This window comes from Conger conger, chromosome 16, assembly GCF_963514075.1.
Source record: "Conger conger chromosome 16, fConCon1.1, whole genome shotgun sequence".
Classification (NCBI taxonomy): domain Eukaryota; kingdom Metazoa; phylum Chordata; class Actinopteri; order Anguilliformes; family Congridae; genus Conger; species Conger conger.
The window spans coordinates 12,491,556-12,507,001 of NC_083775.1; the positions used below are offsets into that span (position 1 = coordinate 12,491,556).

The 15,446-nt window shown below is 40.9% G+C and overlaps 1 protein-coding gene across 1 annotated transcript; it reads left to right on the top strand.

Moving 5' to 3' along the window:
• Positions 1-2,693: 2,693 nt before the first annotated feature.
• On the top strand, positions 2,694-10,979 carry scpep1 (serine carboxypeptidase 1). Its single transcript, XM_061225006.1, has 13 exons — positions 2,694-2,826; positions 3,433-3,572; positions 3,942-4,031; positions 4,477-4,632; positions 5,064-5,138; positions 5,489-5,561; positions 6,048-6,085; positions 6,433-6,561; positions 7,290-7,374; positions 8,327-8,440; positions 9,334-9,471; positions 9,977-10,140; positions 10,623-10,979. The coding sequence occupies exons 1-13, from the start codon at positions 2,772-2,774 to the stop codon at positions 10,683-10,685; spliced, it is 1,320 nt and encodes a 439-aa protein (XP_061080990.1). The 5' UTR covers positions 2,694-2,771; the 3' UTR covers positions 10,686-10,979.
• Positions 10,980-15,446: the final 4,467 nt, after the last annotated feature.

The following is a 15,446-nucleotide window of genomic DNA, read 5'->3' on the forward strand; positions in this document are numbered from 1 at the left end:
GATAAAAGTGGAAATAGCATGCCTGCAATAGAAAATTCTTCTTATTATTATTTTTCTTGTTCTTCTTCTTGTTCTTCTTCTTGTTCTTCTTCTTCTTGTTCTTCTTATTATTATTATTATTATTGTTATTATTATTACTATTATTATTATTATTATTGGTGTTGTTGTTGTTGTTGTTGTTGTAGTTGTTGTTGTTATATATATGTATATATAATGCCTGGTATTATATAGGCTACGCTTTTAGGTATCAGACCAACTTGACGTTATTGAGCAATTGTGTCATTCTGTATTAGGTGTTAGATTATATTGTCGCCTTAAACGCCATAAAGCCTATTAATCATATTCTAATTGTCAGCGTTTGACAAATTATGTCTTAAGCAGGGAAGAAAATTTATACAGGAAACAAACATGATAGCTTGAGTAGAGCCTCCACGTGGTTCTGCGTTTTCGCATAAGTGAGCACTTTATTAGGTTTTTATGAGACTTATTTTTTAGACGTATTGGTCTTCCGCTTCTGTGTTCAGAGATACTCTTCTGCATACAAGTGGAATGCGTGGGTTTTTGCGTCACTGTCCCCTTCCTGTCAGCTTCGACCAGTCTGACCCCTGTCCTCTGACTTCTCTCATTGACAATTCGTTTTTGACCGCAGAACTGCTGCTCACTGGATGTTTTTTGTTTTAGCACCATTAGAGAGTTCAGCAGTTTCTGAAATAGTCAAATCACCATGTCTGGCACCAACAATCATTCCATGGTCAAAGTCACTTAGATCATATTTCTCCCCGCTTCTGACATTTTGTCTGAACAACAGCTGAACCTCTTGACAACATCTGCATGATGAAATATTTGCATTGACAAGCTGATGCAGTGCAGGTCTACCTAATAAATCGTTCAGTGAGTGTATATAATGGACTCTGTATAGTGTAGTGTATTGAACATGGCACACACTATTCCATAATAACCCAGGGGACCTTTTAATATTTAAAGGTGTTTAAGCAAAACCAACCCATGAAAGTGTTCAATTCAATGGGTGATAATATGGAAAATGTTGGCCTAAATATTGTAAAGATCTTGTAAATTCCATAGATAGTAGTGGGAAGCAAACTCAATAAGCTAGTCTATAAGTGTGAGAACAGTTGGTCTCATCCACATAATTCTACACAATCATACATAGCAATAGTAGGCCTATTTCTTATTACATTCATTTAATAGACGCTGTTTTCGAAAGCAAATTAAATTCACAGTAGTCTACCTTTCAATTAACTTACATTAAAATCCAAATTAATGAAATAGAAAAATACTAAAAGAAAGCTTCTGTATATTCTGTATATCAAGATTTTACCATGTTTCACAGTCTTAGCCCAACAGTAATGCATATCAATATAATATATCCACGTAATCATTAGAATGAAGAACAGCAGCATTCATTTGGAATGCTGAAGTTGTAACTCGCTTAGCCAGACTAAGTAAGTCTCAGCGGTGTGTAGAACCGTACAGGTGAAAACTAAAACTCTGGAGTCACCTTGTGATGGTAAAGTGAATTGCAAGTAGACAGCTTTTCCAGTTTGACAGTTGTATGGCCCAATGGTTTTAGTTATACATAATTAAATTATATTACACTGTAAGAACCAAAGAACTGTAAGTAACTTTGGATAAAGGCATCAGCTAATTAACAAATGTATTATTAAATTGAATTACTGTGTAGCTGAACGGCTATATCTAGTACTAGCCTTCTATGAAAATGTAAGAGGAAGAAAGGAGATAGCTAAAGATGGTCAGGCAGCCATGGTGCAGCCTGGAGAGGTGGGTTTTCAGTCTGCATGGGAAAACAGAAAGGGCCTCAACTGTCCAGCAACAAGGTTTTTGTGTTGATATCCAGTAATTATGAATATGAATATGAACGTTTTTATTGAGTTAAGTGCATATTATGAACACCAGAGCATGGCATTCATGTCACACAATGACACTGTTCGTGTAATGCCTGCAATAGTTGGATGTGCTTGAAAAATTATGTACAACAATAATGAAACATTTCTTACATGCAACAGAGGATGTGGCTTTGTGCTTCCAAAAAGATAGTTCAGCATGATGCAGCTGAAATCAGTTCATTTAAGAGCATCGTGTGTTATCCATTGGGTTTCATATATTTTGCACCTTACGGTTGGAACAATCTTAAACTTGACAAATAATTAAATTGCTTGCTGATTATAAATGTGTAAGTCATGATTTAGTGACTGAATACGCTCCTGCTTTTAACATCTTCTCTGCATTCGATCATAAATGAATTGTCAGTCTTGTTGCAAAAATTTGTTTCATGTTTCCCCTTGCAATGGAGTTTCTTGTCTCAATGGGGTTAAATAAAGGTTGAACAAAATAAATAAATAACATTATTATTAGGGGTTCAAGCCGCGTACAAAGACTTCTGTTTCAAGACAGAAGGGCGTCATGGCGTATTAGTATTTGTGTCTCGTTATTTAAAACTTTTGTTATTCAAATACCTTTAAATATGAATTGCCTGGCCTCAAAGAACTTATCATTGCTGACAGAAAATGTCTAATATCTAATCGGATACGTTACACAAGTTCGGCGAGGGAACACCCTCACCCTCCACCATATTATGTTGTCCCAGTTGTCCCATTAGTTCCCCTCGTCAGGACTCTCCTCATACATACAGCTTCCTGTTTTACGTTCGGTCAGCTGATTCGAAAGTCATGTGACTCGACCAAGCCGTGTGTGCCGCTCCTCAGTAAATCTGGGTTGTATTATTCCAGAACATGGAGCATTTAAAGGTAGTCACGGGACTCCTCCTTTTCATTGCCATTTCTCCAGGTCAGTATATGTTTTATTAAGCTTGCTAACCACGTTTAAACTGTGGACCCATGTTCCAGCGCTCTAAGTTACACATGTCTTTAGCTAGAATACACTGCAAAACCGTCGTAAACCTAGCTAGTTTCACACTTCACGTGTCTTCTTAAATAGCAGGTGGTGGTCTACAAGGAAAATGAGATGTGTATCTATCTGAGCTGTGGTGTGTCCGTACTGTAGCTGTCTACTATTAGCCAGTTTTTATATATGACTGAAACCGAAAGCAGAGGCACCTTAGGTGTTATTTATTTTTTGCATCTTGGATTTCAGGGCACGAAATTGGACGCTAGACTTAGCAAACTAGTTATCCATGAAACTAAAAAGTGAAGAGTTGTTTATGCTTCATTGCTATTGTTAGGTTACAGCTAACGGTATCTTTGTCACTTTGGAAAGGGGGAAGTTAGTTTGCTGATAGTTGCTAGCCACATAGCTAGTTGTCCTGCGTGTGGTGCTAAGCTGAGCTGAAATTAAAGAGTCTGGAGAACTAAAGAACTTTCAGGCCTTATTTTTCCATTTAAAAGAAGACGTGATGAGTTTTTACAATTCCGAAATGTCGACGTCTTTCTGTAGGTTCTCCGGGCACAGTGCCAGCTAAAGAATCATGGGGGTATGTGGATGTCCGCGAGGGGGCGCACATGTTCTGGTGGCTGTATTATGCCAACGACGCGACAAGGAGCTACGAGGAGCTGCCACTCGTGATGTGGCTGCAGGTAAACAACTCGAGGAAATTAAATGCTGAATTGCTGAAAAAAGTCTGGGGCTGGTTGAATATTAAACTCCTGGCTTACCATACTTGAAAGAACAACTTGCAAAGCCAAGCTCAGTTTATATGGTCGTTTGTTGTGGAATTGATTTTACAATTATTTTCCACTGGGTGTCTCCCTACCCTATCGATCAGCCTGGCCTGTTTTGAAGTGTCTAATAACAGGACTCAGTGATTAATTGAACAGAAAAAAACTGCCATGTTATTCTGCTATCTTCCAGGGAGTTATTTCTTAAAGTCTAAATTACTTTCTTTTAAAAAACAACCTCTTTGATATGTAACATTAGCAAATTAATACACTGCTGTTACTATTAAGGGTGGTCCTGGAGGATCTGGCTGCGGCTTTGGGAACTTTGAGGAGATTGGACCCCTGGACAGAGACCTGGCCCCTAGAAACACCACCTGGGTAAATTTATGTATTTATAAATCAATACGTGTTTGTGTAATGTATATTTTAAAAGTGATTAGCTGTATCCTTTTGCATTTACTCTTTTTCCTCATTTAAGATCTGGGTCTGCAAGGTCCCTCTATATATATATATATATATATATATATATATATATATATTATTATATATATTATTTCGGTTAGCGGTTGGAACAGGTGATATGCTTTCAATATGCAGCACGGGTTGACAGTTGCAAAATGAATACTGTGGATTTCGAGAGAGTCCAGTAAAACATGGAATGGAATTTCCCTGTACAGACACAATGGTAAAACAAGATGGAATAATGTTCACGACTTTACAGTGGTGAAAAGGAACATGTGGTCGTGATTAGGGCGAGTCTTAGTGTGGCAGGTGAGCACATCAGAGAATTGTTATGAAAACGCACCTTTTGTGCCCTTCTCAGATAAAGGCCGCTAGCGTGCTGTTTGTAGACAACCCCGTGGGCACGGGCTACAGCTACACGGACAGCGAGGAGGCCTTGACCACGGATGTTGCCATGATCGCGGCGGACATGATGGTCCTGCTCAAAACCTTCTTTTCAGGAAAAGCGGAGTTCCAGGTACGCCGGTGTTCTAAGCGCGCCAACCCATGTTCCCCATTCACAAGCATTAGAACAGGGATCATCAGATCCAAATCCAGCCTGGGTTTTATTTTCTCCCGGGTAATTAACGGAACAATTAGGGCGGCCTGTAGCTTAGTGGTTAAGGTAAATGACTGGGACACGCAAGGTTGGTGGTTCTAATCCCGGTGTAGCCAAAATAAGATCCGCACAGCCGTTGAGCCCTTGAGCAAGGCCCTTAACCCTGCATTGCTCCAGGGGAGGATTGTCTCCTGCTTAGTCTAATCAACTGTACGTCGCTCTGGATAAGAGCATCTGCCAAAATGCCATTAATATAATGTAATTAGTGCTACGGGTTGGCCAAACCGTCTTCACATCTGATGCCCAGGTACATGCCACTTTCTTAACTTGTTGTATTCTCCCTTTTGCAGAGCATTCCCTTTTACATCTTCTCAGAGTCCTATGGTGGGAAAATGGCAGCAGCCATTGCGCTGGAGCTGACCAAGGTATGGCCGTACACTCTGGAACTGAAGAGGGAGTTAAGGTGGAGGGAGGCATGTATACGTGTATATATAAGACAAAAACATTTATACAAGTGAGCACTTATTGGCAGAAGAAGCTCAATAGATGTGTATTTATTGTGACTCAGGGCTAAAGTCTATTCAACTCAGATATATTTCCTTAAGAAAGTTGTTCTATAAAGATCGGGGGGTGGGGGGTACTACTCTTACTTGGATCTGGACATAAGTGGAAATTAGGAATTATTTGTACAACCGGGCATTGTTGTATGAACATTAGTAGGTGAATGGTGTGTGTTTGGTTGGGTGTGATTTCAATGTTCCTTGTTTTGTACCAGGCCATTGAACAGAGGGCAGTTAAATGCAACTTTGCGGGGGTCGCTCTGGGAGACTCATGGATTTCCCCTACGGGTCAGTTTTTACTCTCAGTCATGCATTAATACACGTTTATTCATTCTTACTTGTAACAAATAACCAATCCAATGAATGGAACCGGTTAGCGCCAGCGACCACACCAGCTGTCACCCATAACTGTGCCCATCATTTCTGTACATATATTTCTGGATCTTGATTTTGTAGTTCATTACCATGTTTCTTGTGATCGTGACTCACTTCTGACTTCTTCACTGACTTAGCTTCAGGACTTAGCCATCGCTTTACTGTATGTACTAGACTCGATGTTCATGGCTATAGATAGCTGCTACGTTACAGTCGAACTGTACTTAACCTGATCTTTGTTTGTTCCGGTGTCCTTCGGTGCACACTTATTTTATGCCGCTTTGGATAAACCAAATGAATGTGATGTAGTGTAATGCAGTTCCCTCCTGGCTCTTGGTGGTTCCTGCTGTGACTGTAGACCACAGTGTGTGTTTCTCACCATCTACCGTTCCTCCACAGACTCAGTGCTCACCTGGGGCCCATACCTGTACAGTACAGTAAGTGTCAACACCCCGTCTACAAGCGGCCGACTTTGTGGTGACAGGCCAAAGCTTCTCAGTTGATTAAATGCTTCATTTTATTATTATTGTAATCTGATTCATTATATAGCAGAGGGATCGTTGGTACACTCTGAAGTGCACCTTGATCCATGTTCAGAAAACATCTCAGAACTTTTTATTCACAAACAATGAAGTTTGTTGCTAAACTCACCAAACCAATTGGGGGGGGTGGGGGGTGGGGGGTTGAATTAGTTTTAAATTGTGAGTCAGTGTTAAAGGCAGTTGTTGGTTGAATCCAGGCCCCTGTTCCCTGTTGAATGTGCTGTCTTGTCTGTGGTCTCCAGTCCCTGCTGGACGACCTTGGTCTGGTGGAGGTGAGCAGAGCTGCCAAGGCTGTGCAGCTGGCAGTGGAGCAGGGTCAGTTCCAGAGGGCCACCGAGCTGTGGTCCATCACGGAGTCCGTGGTGGAGGAGGTCAGTCAGTGTCCATGACCCTCACGTTATGACCTGAGCCTGCTGCTGTACATCCACACTTATTCTGTTCTCAATGCAAAAAATATGTCTTAAGTCTTTTTTTTAAGTCTTGTAATTAGACTTTTTTTTATTTCAATGAGAAAATACTTGCTTGTTTTAAGTTACTTATTGCGTGTCAAGTGAAATTGAATCAAACTGTCTAATTGGCAATCTTTTTGATTTATTTCGCCAAAAAAAAAATGTCACATGCATTTATGGTCCAGTCGCTAATTCTGATTACATTTGCACTTTCTTTAGTACAGGGGTTCCCAAACATTTTTCAGATGTGACCCCAAGTTAGTGTTCACAAACTTACACGACCCTGAACACCCCACCCACATCTTGTGCCTAACAACACCCTTTAGCCATGACTATACTGGAAATATACCACAACCTCTCCTGCCTCATTGCTTTATTTTAATTAAGTTCAGGTGACCGTATCTTGAAATCAAGCGACCCAACATGGGGGCCCGACCCAACATGGGGGCCCGACCCAACATAGGGGCCCGGCCCACAGTTTGGGATCCCCTGCTTTAGTACATAGAGAATAATTCACACAACTTGCATGACTGAGGTCCTGAAAGTAGATGGCATCAGCCGTTGCTGTGACCTCCCTCCTTGATTTTCTGAGCTGTATCCAGTTTATATTATGATCCAGATAACAAGAGGTAAGCGACCTGTCTCCACAGAACACCAATGGAGTAAATTTCTATAACATCCTAACCCCTGACCCTGATGAGAAGGTCAAGCTGACAGCAGAGACAGGATATTTGGGTAAGAGTGAACTCCACTGCGTACAGTGCCCTCTGTGATGTTTGGGACAAAGACCCATCATTCATTTATTTGTCTCTGTACTTCACAATTTGAGATTTGTAATGCATTAAAAAAAAAATCATGTGTGGTTAAAGTGCGCATTGTCAAATGTGAATAAAGGGCATTTCTATACATTTTGGTTTCACCGTGTAGGAATTACATCAGTGTTTATACATTGTCCCCCCCATACTGGGTACCATCATTTTTATGAAACAGCAATGTTATGTAAATGAAAGTTGTCATATTTAGTAATCTGTTGCATGTCCTTTGTATGCCATGACTTCCTGATGTCTGTGACCTATCAACATCATCAGAGTCTGGATATCTTATTTTCAGGTTGCCCTACAAGAGATACTAAAACTCTTTGCATTTTAATGGATTTCTGTGGGAATTGGGGTTTGGGACTAGATTCAGCTGTAAATTATGCTAATACAGTATGGAACACATTTGTTGGCTAAATGGCTTTAAGTCATCAAGGGTCCAAGGTATCAAATGAGTCTCAAACCACCGTGCTGCTGCCAGGTATGCAGTAGATGTCTCTTGACAAATCTTTCTGTTGAACTCAATGGGAAAAATATTCAGAAGATTGTTTTTTTTTTTTTACACATTTTTATTTAATTCAAATTGTCGAGTTCAGAGGCAAGCAAATAAATGATGGGTTTTTGTCCTAAACGTTATGGAGGGCACTGGATATGAACATGAATACACTTGCTCTGTTTTCAGCACAGATCGTGGTGGTAATGACAGATTCAGTAGTTATCATTTTATGATGCTCTGTAGGATATGCTATGAAATACTCGGGGATGATTTAGGATGAATTCTGTGGCATATGACATAAATGCTCAGCAGAATTTGTCATGATGAAACTGTAGGACGTGTATTGAATGGCTCGGTTTGGTGCTCTTTCCTGCAGCCGCACTGAAGCGCCGTCACGTCCAGCCTCTAAACAGACGCTCCCTCAGCCAGCTGATGAACGGAATAATCCGGAAGAAGCTGGGCGTCATTCCTAAGAATGTAACCTGGGGAGGTATAACCGAGTGATGCCCCCTCCCCTGCTCCACCCTGCCTTGTCCCACGTCCCCCTGCCTTGTCCCACGTCCCCCTGCCTTGTCCCACATCCCCCTGCCTTGTCCCACATCCCCCTGCCTTGTCCCACATCCCCCTGCCCCAGCCCAGCCGTAGCCTCCCCCCCCATGCCTCTCCTTCTCCATCTCTGTGCTCTGCTATATCATAGGCTATTCCAGGTGTTCCTGTGGCCCCAGCTAATGCTGTGGTGTTTCTATAGCTCCAGCTAATTTGGCATGTGGTCCTACAGGCCTGGCTAGGTTTACGGTGTGTATATATCCATATAGGCCAGGCTAACCCTGTGTAATTTCCTGTAGGCATGGATAATGCTGTGACATTTCTTCAGCCAGCTAATATGGCACTGTAGGCCAGGCTACTGCTGGGGTGTTTCAGTACACTATGCTAAAGCTGTGTGTACCCATATAGGCCTGGCTAACCCTGTGTCACCCTGTGTCATTTCCTCTAGGCCAGGCTAATGCTGGGGTGTTTCTAAAAAATATAACAATGTGCAATAAGAAATGTCTCCTTTTTAGTTTTTAATTTTTTTAATTTTTATTTTACTTACTCTTGTCTTATATATGATTGTATTGTATTGTATTGTATTGTTTTGTATGTACATCTGCACTGTTTTTACTTGCACTAGCCTCACCTTTATTATTTATTATTTATGTGTATTTTTTACTTGCCTGACTGGAAGAGAACGCACAAGAATTCCAATGTACCTGTACTGTATTGTACCTGTGCAAATGGCAATAAAACTCTATTCTATTCTATTCTATTCTATTCTATAGATAGACTATGCTAAAGCTGTGTTTACCTGTATAGGCCTGGCTAACCCTGTGTGACTTCCTGTAGGCCAGGCTGGGGAAGTCTTCACAAGCATGGAAGGTGACTTCATGAAGCCAGTGGTGGACATTGTGGACCAGCTGCTGGCAGCGGGAGTCAATGTGACCGTCTACAATGGACAGCTGGACTTAATCGTAGACACGATAGGTACATTTTACACTGTAAAAATGTGTCATTTGTAATAATGTGCCACCAGACGACTGAATTTGAATTGAGTAAATCTGAATTTTTTCCTTATCGGAAATGTATGGTTTTAAAACCAAATGCTGTGATTTGAATCACGTTTTCAGACACTTGGTTGCCCTTGAAAAAAATTCAATTTTTTCATTATTCCATTTCAGTTCAATTAACTCAACTCTTGAAAAAGCCACAATTTCTAATTTGACTCTCCAGTAGCTTTCAGTTTGTGAACATCCGGGCATTTGGACAGTTGTTTGCAGATATCATTAGTCACTTCTCATTTGCCATTTCTGAGGGTTGGAGGTTGTTCAAGCTCTGCAAACTCCCATCAGCTGTGTAATGTTGCGACTGCAGTTGAAAGTCATTGGAACAAATTATTGTCTTTCTGGCATTAGCCAACAGTCATCTGAGCTGCTACTGTATTGTGTGTGTGTGTGTGTGTGTGTGTGTGTGTGTGTGTGTGTGTGTACAGGTCAGGAGCTGTGGGTAAAGAAGCTGAATTGGGCAGGGCTCCCCGTTTTCTCCCAGGAGAGATGGACAGCGCTGCAGGACCCGGCCGCCCCTGAACAAACGGGCGCCTTCTACAAGGCCTACAAGAACTTCTCCTTCTACTGGATCCTGAAGGCGGGCCACATGGTACGTCCTCCAGGGTTTCGGCTGTGCTCGGCTTCGCCTTCCTCGAATGAGGGCACATGCTGGTCTGCCCTCTCCCTGATTGAAGTCCAGAGGTCGGAGCAGTTTGCGGTGTAATTGATATGATATGATATTTGTGTTGTATTATGTTATACAGTATGTGTGTGTGCACACGCATTAAAATTGGAGAGGAAATAAATAAATAGAGGGGGGGGGGGGGGGGGCTTGCTGTGGAATGGTAGTATTCACTTTGAAAAGCTGCAGGGTGTGTAGGATTTTCTAGTAACTCAGCACTTAATTGATAAATTAAAGCACACTTGATTACACAGTAGATGCACCTCGGCTGGTTTCTATGGCCCGACTCTTGTTGCTGATATTTAGGGAGAAAGCGAAAACCAGCCACCCTGCAGCTCTCCAAAGGTTGAGAGTGAATGCGACGAGTGTAGAGGCCCCGCGGGTACCCATAATGCCTCTGTCTCTTTCAGATACCCTCCGATCAGGGGGCCATGGCCTTGAAAATGCTGAGGATGGTGACCCAGCAGGAATGACCCCCCCCCTCCTCCCCCCCCCTCCCCACCCCCCACCCCACCCCTTTCAAAGACGCCATCTGGAATGGCCTGCAAACACTTGAAGACAATCAACTCCGCTGCACTAATTACCAAAAATCACAAACCGTTTGCAATGTGCATGGCTCGCAGTCCCTCCTGTTGGTTTTATGTGTTTTTTTTTATGATAATTGGGGATTTGTTTTTTTAAGTTGACAATCTTTATTTTTAACTATCATTGTGATGTCTTCGTTAATCTGCCTTGGTACTATGAGGAATAAATCTCTTTTTTCTATATCAGCGTGTGAGCTTGTGGGTTGTTGAACTCTGCTATGCAGACAGGTAGCCGGTGTGACTAACCAACCCTACGAAATTACGTATGTCATTAGAATTTAAGGATCGTTCTAACACATCTGTTTAGAGCATGTAAAAATGCTTGTGTGGCCCTTGTTAGAGTATGGTCTTTGACAAACCATGTGTTTGTCGAAGGCTGTGGAAAATTAAGTGAAAATATACTAAATATACTTTCAATCAAATCATTATTTTTAAAAAATATATCTATCTAGATGTGAAAAGGGCATTACTTTCCCCCATTCTGTACCTCTCCTGTGTAGTCTATTTTTTTTTAATGTGTGTTATACAATGAATCCACAGCATCTTGGAAGGAATAATCATTGGCAGGTGAAAACCTCCTTTGCAATGTTACCCCTATTGCAAGCTGAGTAATAACTATTGATCAAAGTGATGTACATATCAAAGCTAAGCAACAACAGCCTTAGAGATTATGACCTAGATTATGGCATACACCCCAAGACTGCATGAAGTTAGTCTATTGCGAAGTTCTTTTTATCCAATTATCACGGAAGCAGAAGAATATTAAAATGTAGATTGTGTTTTTATTGACTTTACAGTGTTACCAGAAATCATTGTATTGTTGCTTTAACTTAACAATTAAGGACAACAAAGGGATCACGCATAGATTTCAACAAGCAACATCTGTCCATGGATGATTTTCTCCATTTCCTCTTCTGTTTACAGGAAAATAACCAAACTGTAATTACCTATAGTTAGACAGTTTCTGAAAAGAAATCTGTAAATTCTGAAAAAGTATATATATATTATAAATATTGAGTCCATTGGATGTGGTTTCCAGCACAACACTCAGAGGGTCTGGGTAAAATCATGCATTTTATTCATTTTAATCCAGTTACTATTAGAAAGTGCAGACGATGATTCATAGTTCACGTCCCTGTCGTCCATTGAACTTCTCACAAATATTACAAATGTTCATTTTCATTTGCAAAGCCTCTGGACTTTAGGATAATTGAGTTTTCATAATTGTGTAAGTAAATGTGATTCATCCATTTTTATTATCATTGGATATGCGGTTAAATGATGAGTGGGGGAAACAGGCCTTCATAAATAAATCTTCATAAATCTTAATTTAGAAATCCTTTGGAGTCATAGCCTGACACACAAGATGTGTTGTGTATTGCAATTTTGATGTGACCATATGAAACCGGCCAATGCACATTTTCAGTCGAATGAATGAGTCGTTCATTCAGGCTCAATTTGTGCTGGTTTTGCCAGGTCACAAAAGCACTGTGGAATAGCATCGCTCTGAAATTGAATTCACAAGCAGGTGTAAGGACCAGCTGTATTCCCTCTGTGCCTGGCAAATCTCCTCAGTTCATCACCCTTCTGAATTGCCCCATGTTTTTTTGAAAAACGGGAGACTGATGTGTATGCGCATCTAGGCTCTTGTGTCTCTCGGGATCGTTTCTCATATGTATTAGGTGAAAGAAGAGGTAGCGTTGTGGGTCTCATGCTGTTTCACATTGTGGACAGCGCTACATACGCACAGCAGTGTTCCACATGGGAAAGCGCTACAGGCGCCGTTTTAAACCAATTACCCCCCAATGTCTGCGGACTCCCGGCGGCGCACAAGGGGTACCGGTCTATTGGGATTCCTGGTCCGTTCTCTGAGAACCCGCTGGCCGGAGGCCGGGAGGGGGTGGGGACGGGGGGTAGATGAGGGACGGGATGGGGGAAATCTGGGGCGTATGAACAGCAGTCTTTCGTCTGAAAGCCGTTAACACTGCTTCCTGCTCAATCGACGTTGTCTTATACTAGCCCTACCTGTGTTACAACGAATTATATAGGCCTAGCTAATTATAGGCTACTCAAACTTTCTGCGTCAAGAATTACATCCTTAATCCCCAGCTAGCACCTCATACTGCATTTAACTTTATGTTGTAGGCTAGGTTTATGTACGAACGACTTATCAGTTGTGACGGCATGACCTCTGCTTGTTGTTTAAACCTTTATTTATGTAAGTGCTACAGACTTCGCCAACATAATTTATTATCTACTGACTTTAAGCACAACTTTGAGGTTACCACCCCCAGTGAAATAATGTGGAATTGGATTGAATTCGTTGACTCTTATAATTAGGCTTCAGCTAGAACTAGAATATTTTGTTATACCATTAGCCATGCACAACCCTTTTTAATATTGCAAGTAATCATGTAGGCTATTAGCTACCGATAGACATCACATAATTTAACATTGTCAAAGAGATACAATTATAAAATGTACTACATATTTGGCGCAAATATACAGATAGGAAACGTTTAGTCTCCAGGCTAAAACACTTGTATTGTTTGTAAACGTGTGGCAGCGATTTTTACATTACAGTACAAAATCCTTGAGAAGTAAAGTGCTATTTCCAAGTGCTATTTGAAATTAATTCCAGCGTTTATTGTCTGATAGTTGGAATAGCCTATTTTACTTTGTCACCATCTCCAACCAGTGTACATTTCCTACGTTACCCAGAACTACTTTCGTCGCCCCTTCATGAGAATGTTGTTTGATTTATCTGTCGGATACACTGAACGCTATGCAATTGCAGAAAGTTAATACGCGGGGATTCAAGGTAAAACCCCTGACTTGTTGTCCCTAATGTGCTTAAATTAGTACACAAATTACAGTTAGTGCTATAGCGACTTGACACATGGTTCCTGCAGTGCCAATAGTACCGCGTGACCTCATGTCTAGTATTACAGAAATCTAACAATTCAACTTGATTGACGTGGAAAAACCCTATTAGCCAACGATGTAGTGGAAGGTAGCCTAGTCCCTAAAGTAGGATAGCTAACGTTACAGCAAATCTAACCAATGAGGCGTAAGATTTGAGGTGATGTGGTTGACTAACGTTAGGCCTATGACATGAATGATGGACAAGAAACCAGTTTTACCATTTTGGCTTTCAAGGTCCGGGAAAAGATTAATACGAGGATTAACGGGGATCCGCAAGAGATTGGGATGTGGCCTGAGGATTTGACAGTGAGTGATCCAACAGTTGACATTAATATACATAACCGTGATGCTCGCTAACATTCTCAGACAGCCTAATTTAGATTTACCTGCACATGGGAAACCCGGCAGAATATAATGCAACTTTAGCGGAACTAGCTACATTTTGAAACTGTGAAGCAAGATGGCTAACGTTGCTAGCTAGGTTGGTATGAAGCTAGTTACCCATCCATACATTATTTATGTTGAGAGAGGTGGAAATTCCTGCCCAACATATTCTAATCACCTGGATTCGCTAATTAGCACAATTATTCAGCCAGGAGAGAATTTATTAGTAAATGGGTGGAGAAACGCACGGCTGGACTTTCCACCTATTAGATTGCTGTAATGGGGATTCTGAATTTGCATTTTGTCTTGTAGGATAAATGTCATCTAGTTAGCTAAGGTTATGTCGGCAGCTAAGAAGAGGGCCTTCTGTCTGCATCTGCGTATTATTATTTTTGTCCATTTTAGATGCAGTAATTTTCACAGTTTCTCTAAACTGGGATTACTGCTGTTGCTAGCTGTTCTGTTGTTACAAGTGCAAAGTGTATTAGTGCAGTGGTAACCAACCCTGTTCCTATAGATCTACCAGCCTGTAGGTTTTCTTTGCAACCCTAATTTGGCATACCTGCCTCTACTAATTAGCAGCTCAACAAGCAGGCTTTAAACCTATAGGAAGGTAGCCCTGGAGTATATTAAAGACAAAAAAAAAAAAAAAAAACGTCATTGTACTTATCATGCCATTCGTTTTTTGCCACTATTTTTCTTAAACTAAAACATCAAAAATGTCAGTGTTATATAATACCTTTATTAATGCAATGCTCAGAAAATAACATTTTTGAAATGGACATTTTTGTTGGTGTGGAGATGTGTTGATTCCAAACATTACTGCATTTCACCATTGTAATCCATACATTACTGATTAAACAGATGCAAAGTAGACACATTTTTATAGCCACCCAACTGACCTACATCTCTTTTTATGTTTTCAAATGTAACTGCTGCATTTTAACTAATCGCCTCTCCAGGATGCAGCAGATAAGATGTGGATTATAGCTAGTAGCTATAACCAGGGATGAACATGGTGCTAATGGGCTACTTCAGATTAGTTTATAGAATATTTAAGGGCAGTATGGTGGCTCTTTGTGCCCTAAAACTTGTTGGAATATGCCAAAAGTTATCAAATGGAAACAGTGGGCCTCGTTATTGGTAATTTGTCATTTCAGTTAGCCTATAAAGGCAAATGAGGATTATCTGATAAAATGAAAGACTTGGAAGATGCAGTAGAAATAACTTGGTGATGTTCAGTTAGCTTATTTCTTCTTCTTCATCAGAAGAGAGAAAGGGGGGATGAGGAACAATGGTTCCATGGCGGGATGCTTTTTGTGTGTGTGTGTGTGTGTGAGG

Coding starts and splice junctions, on each gene's coding strand:
- scpep1 (XM_061225006.1), top strand. CDS start 2,772: ATGGAGCATTTAAAGGTAGTCACGGGACTCCTCCTTTTCATTGCCATT. Junction 5,139..5,488: donor TTGCGCTGGAGCTGACCAAG/GTATGGCCGTAC, acceptor GTTTTGTACCAG/GCCATTGAACAGAGGGCAGT. Junction 8,441..9,333: donor TAAGAATGTAACCTGGGGAG/GTATAACCGAGT, acceptor GACTTCCTGTAG/GCCAGGCTGGGGAAGTCTTC.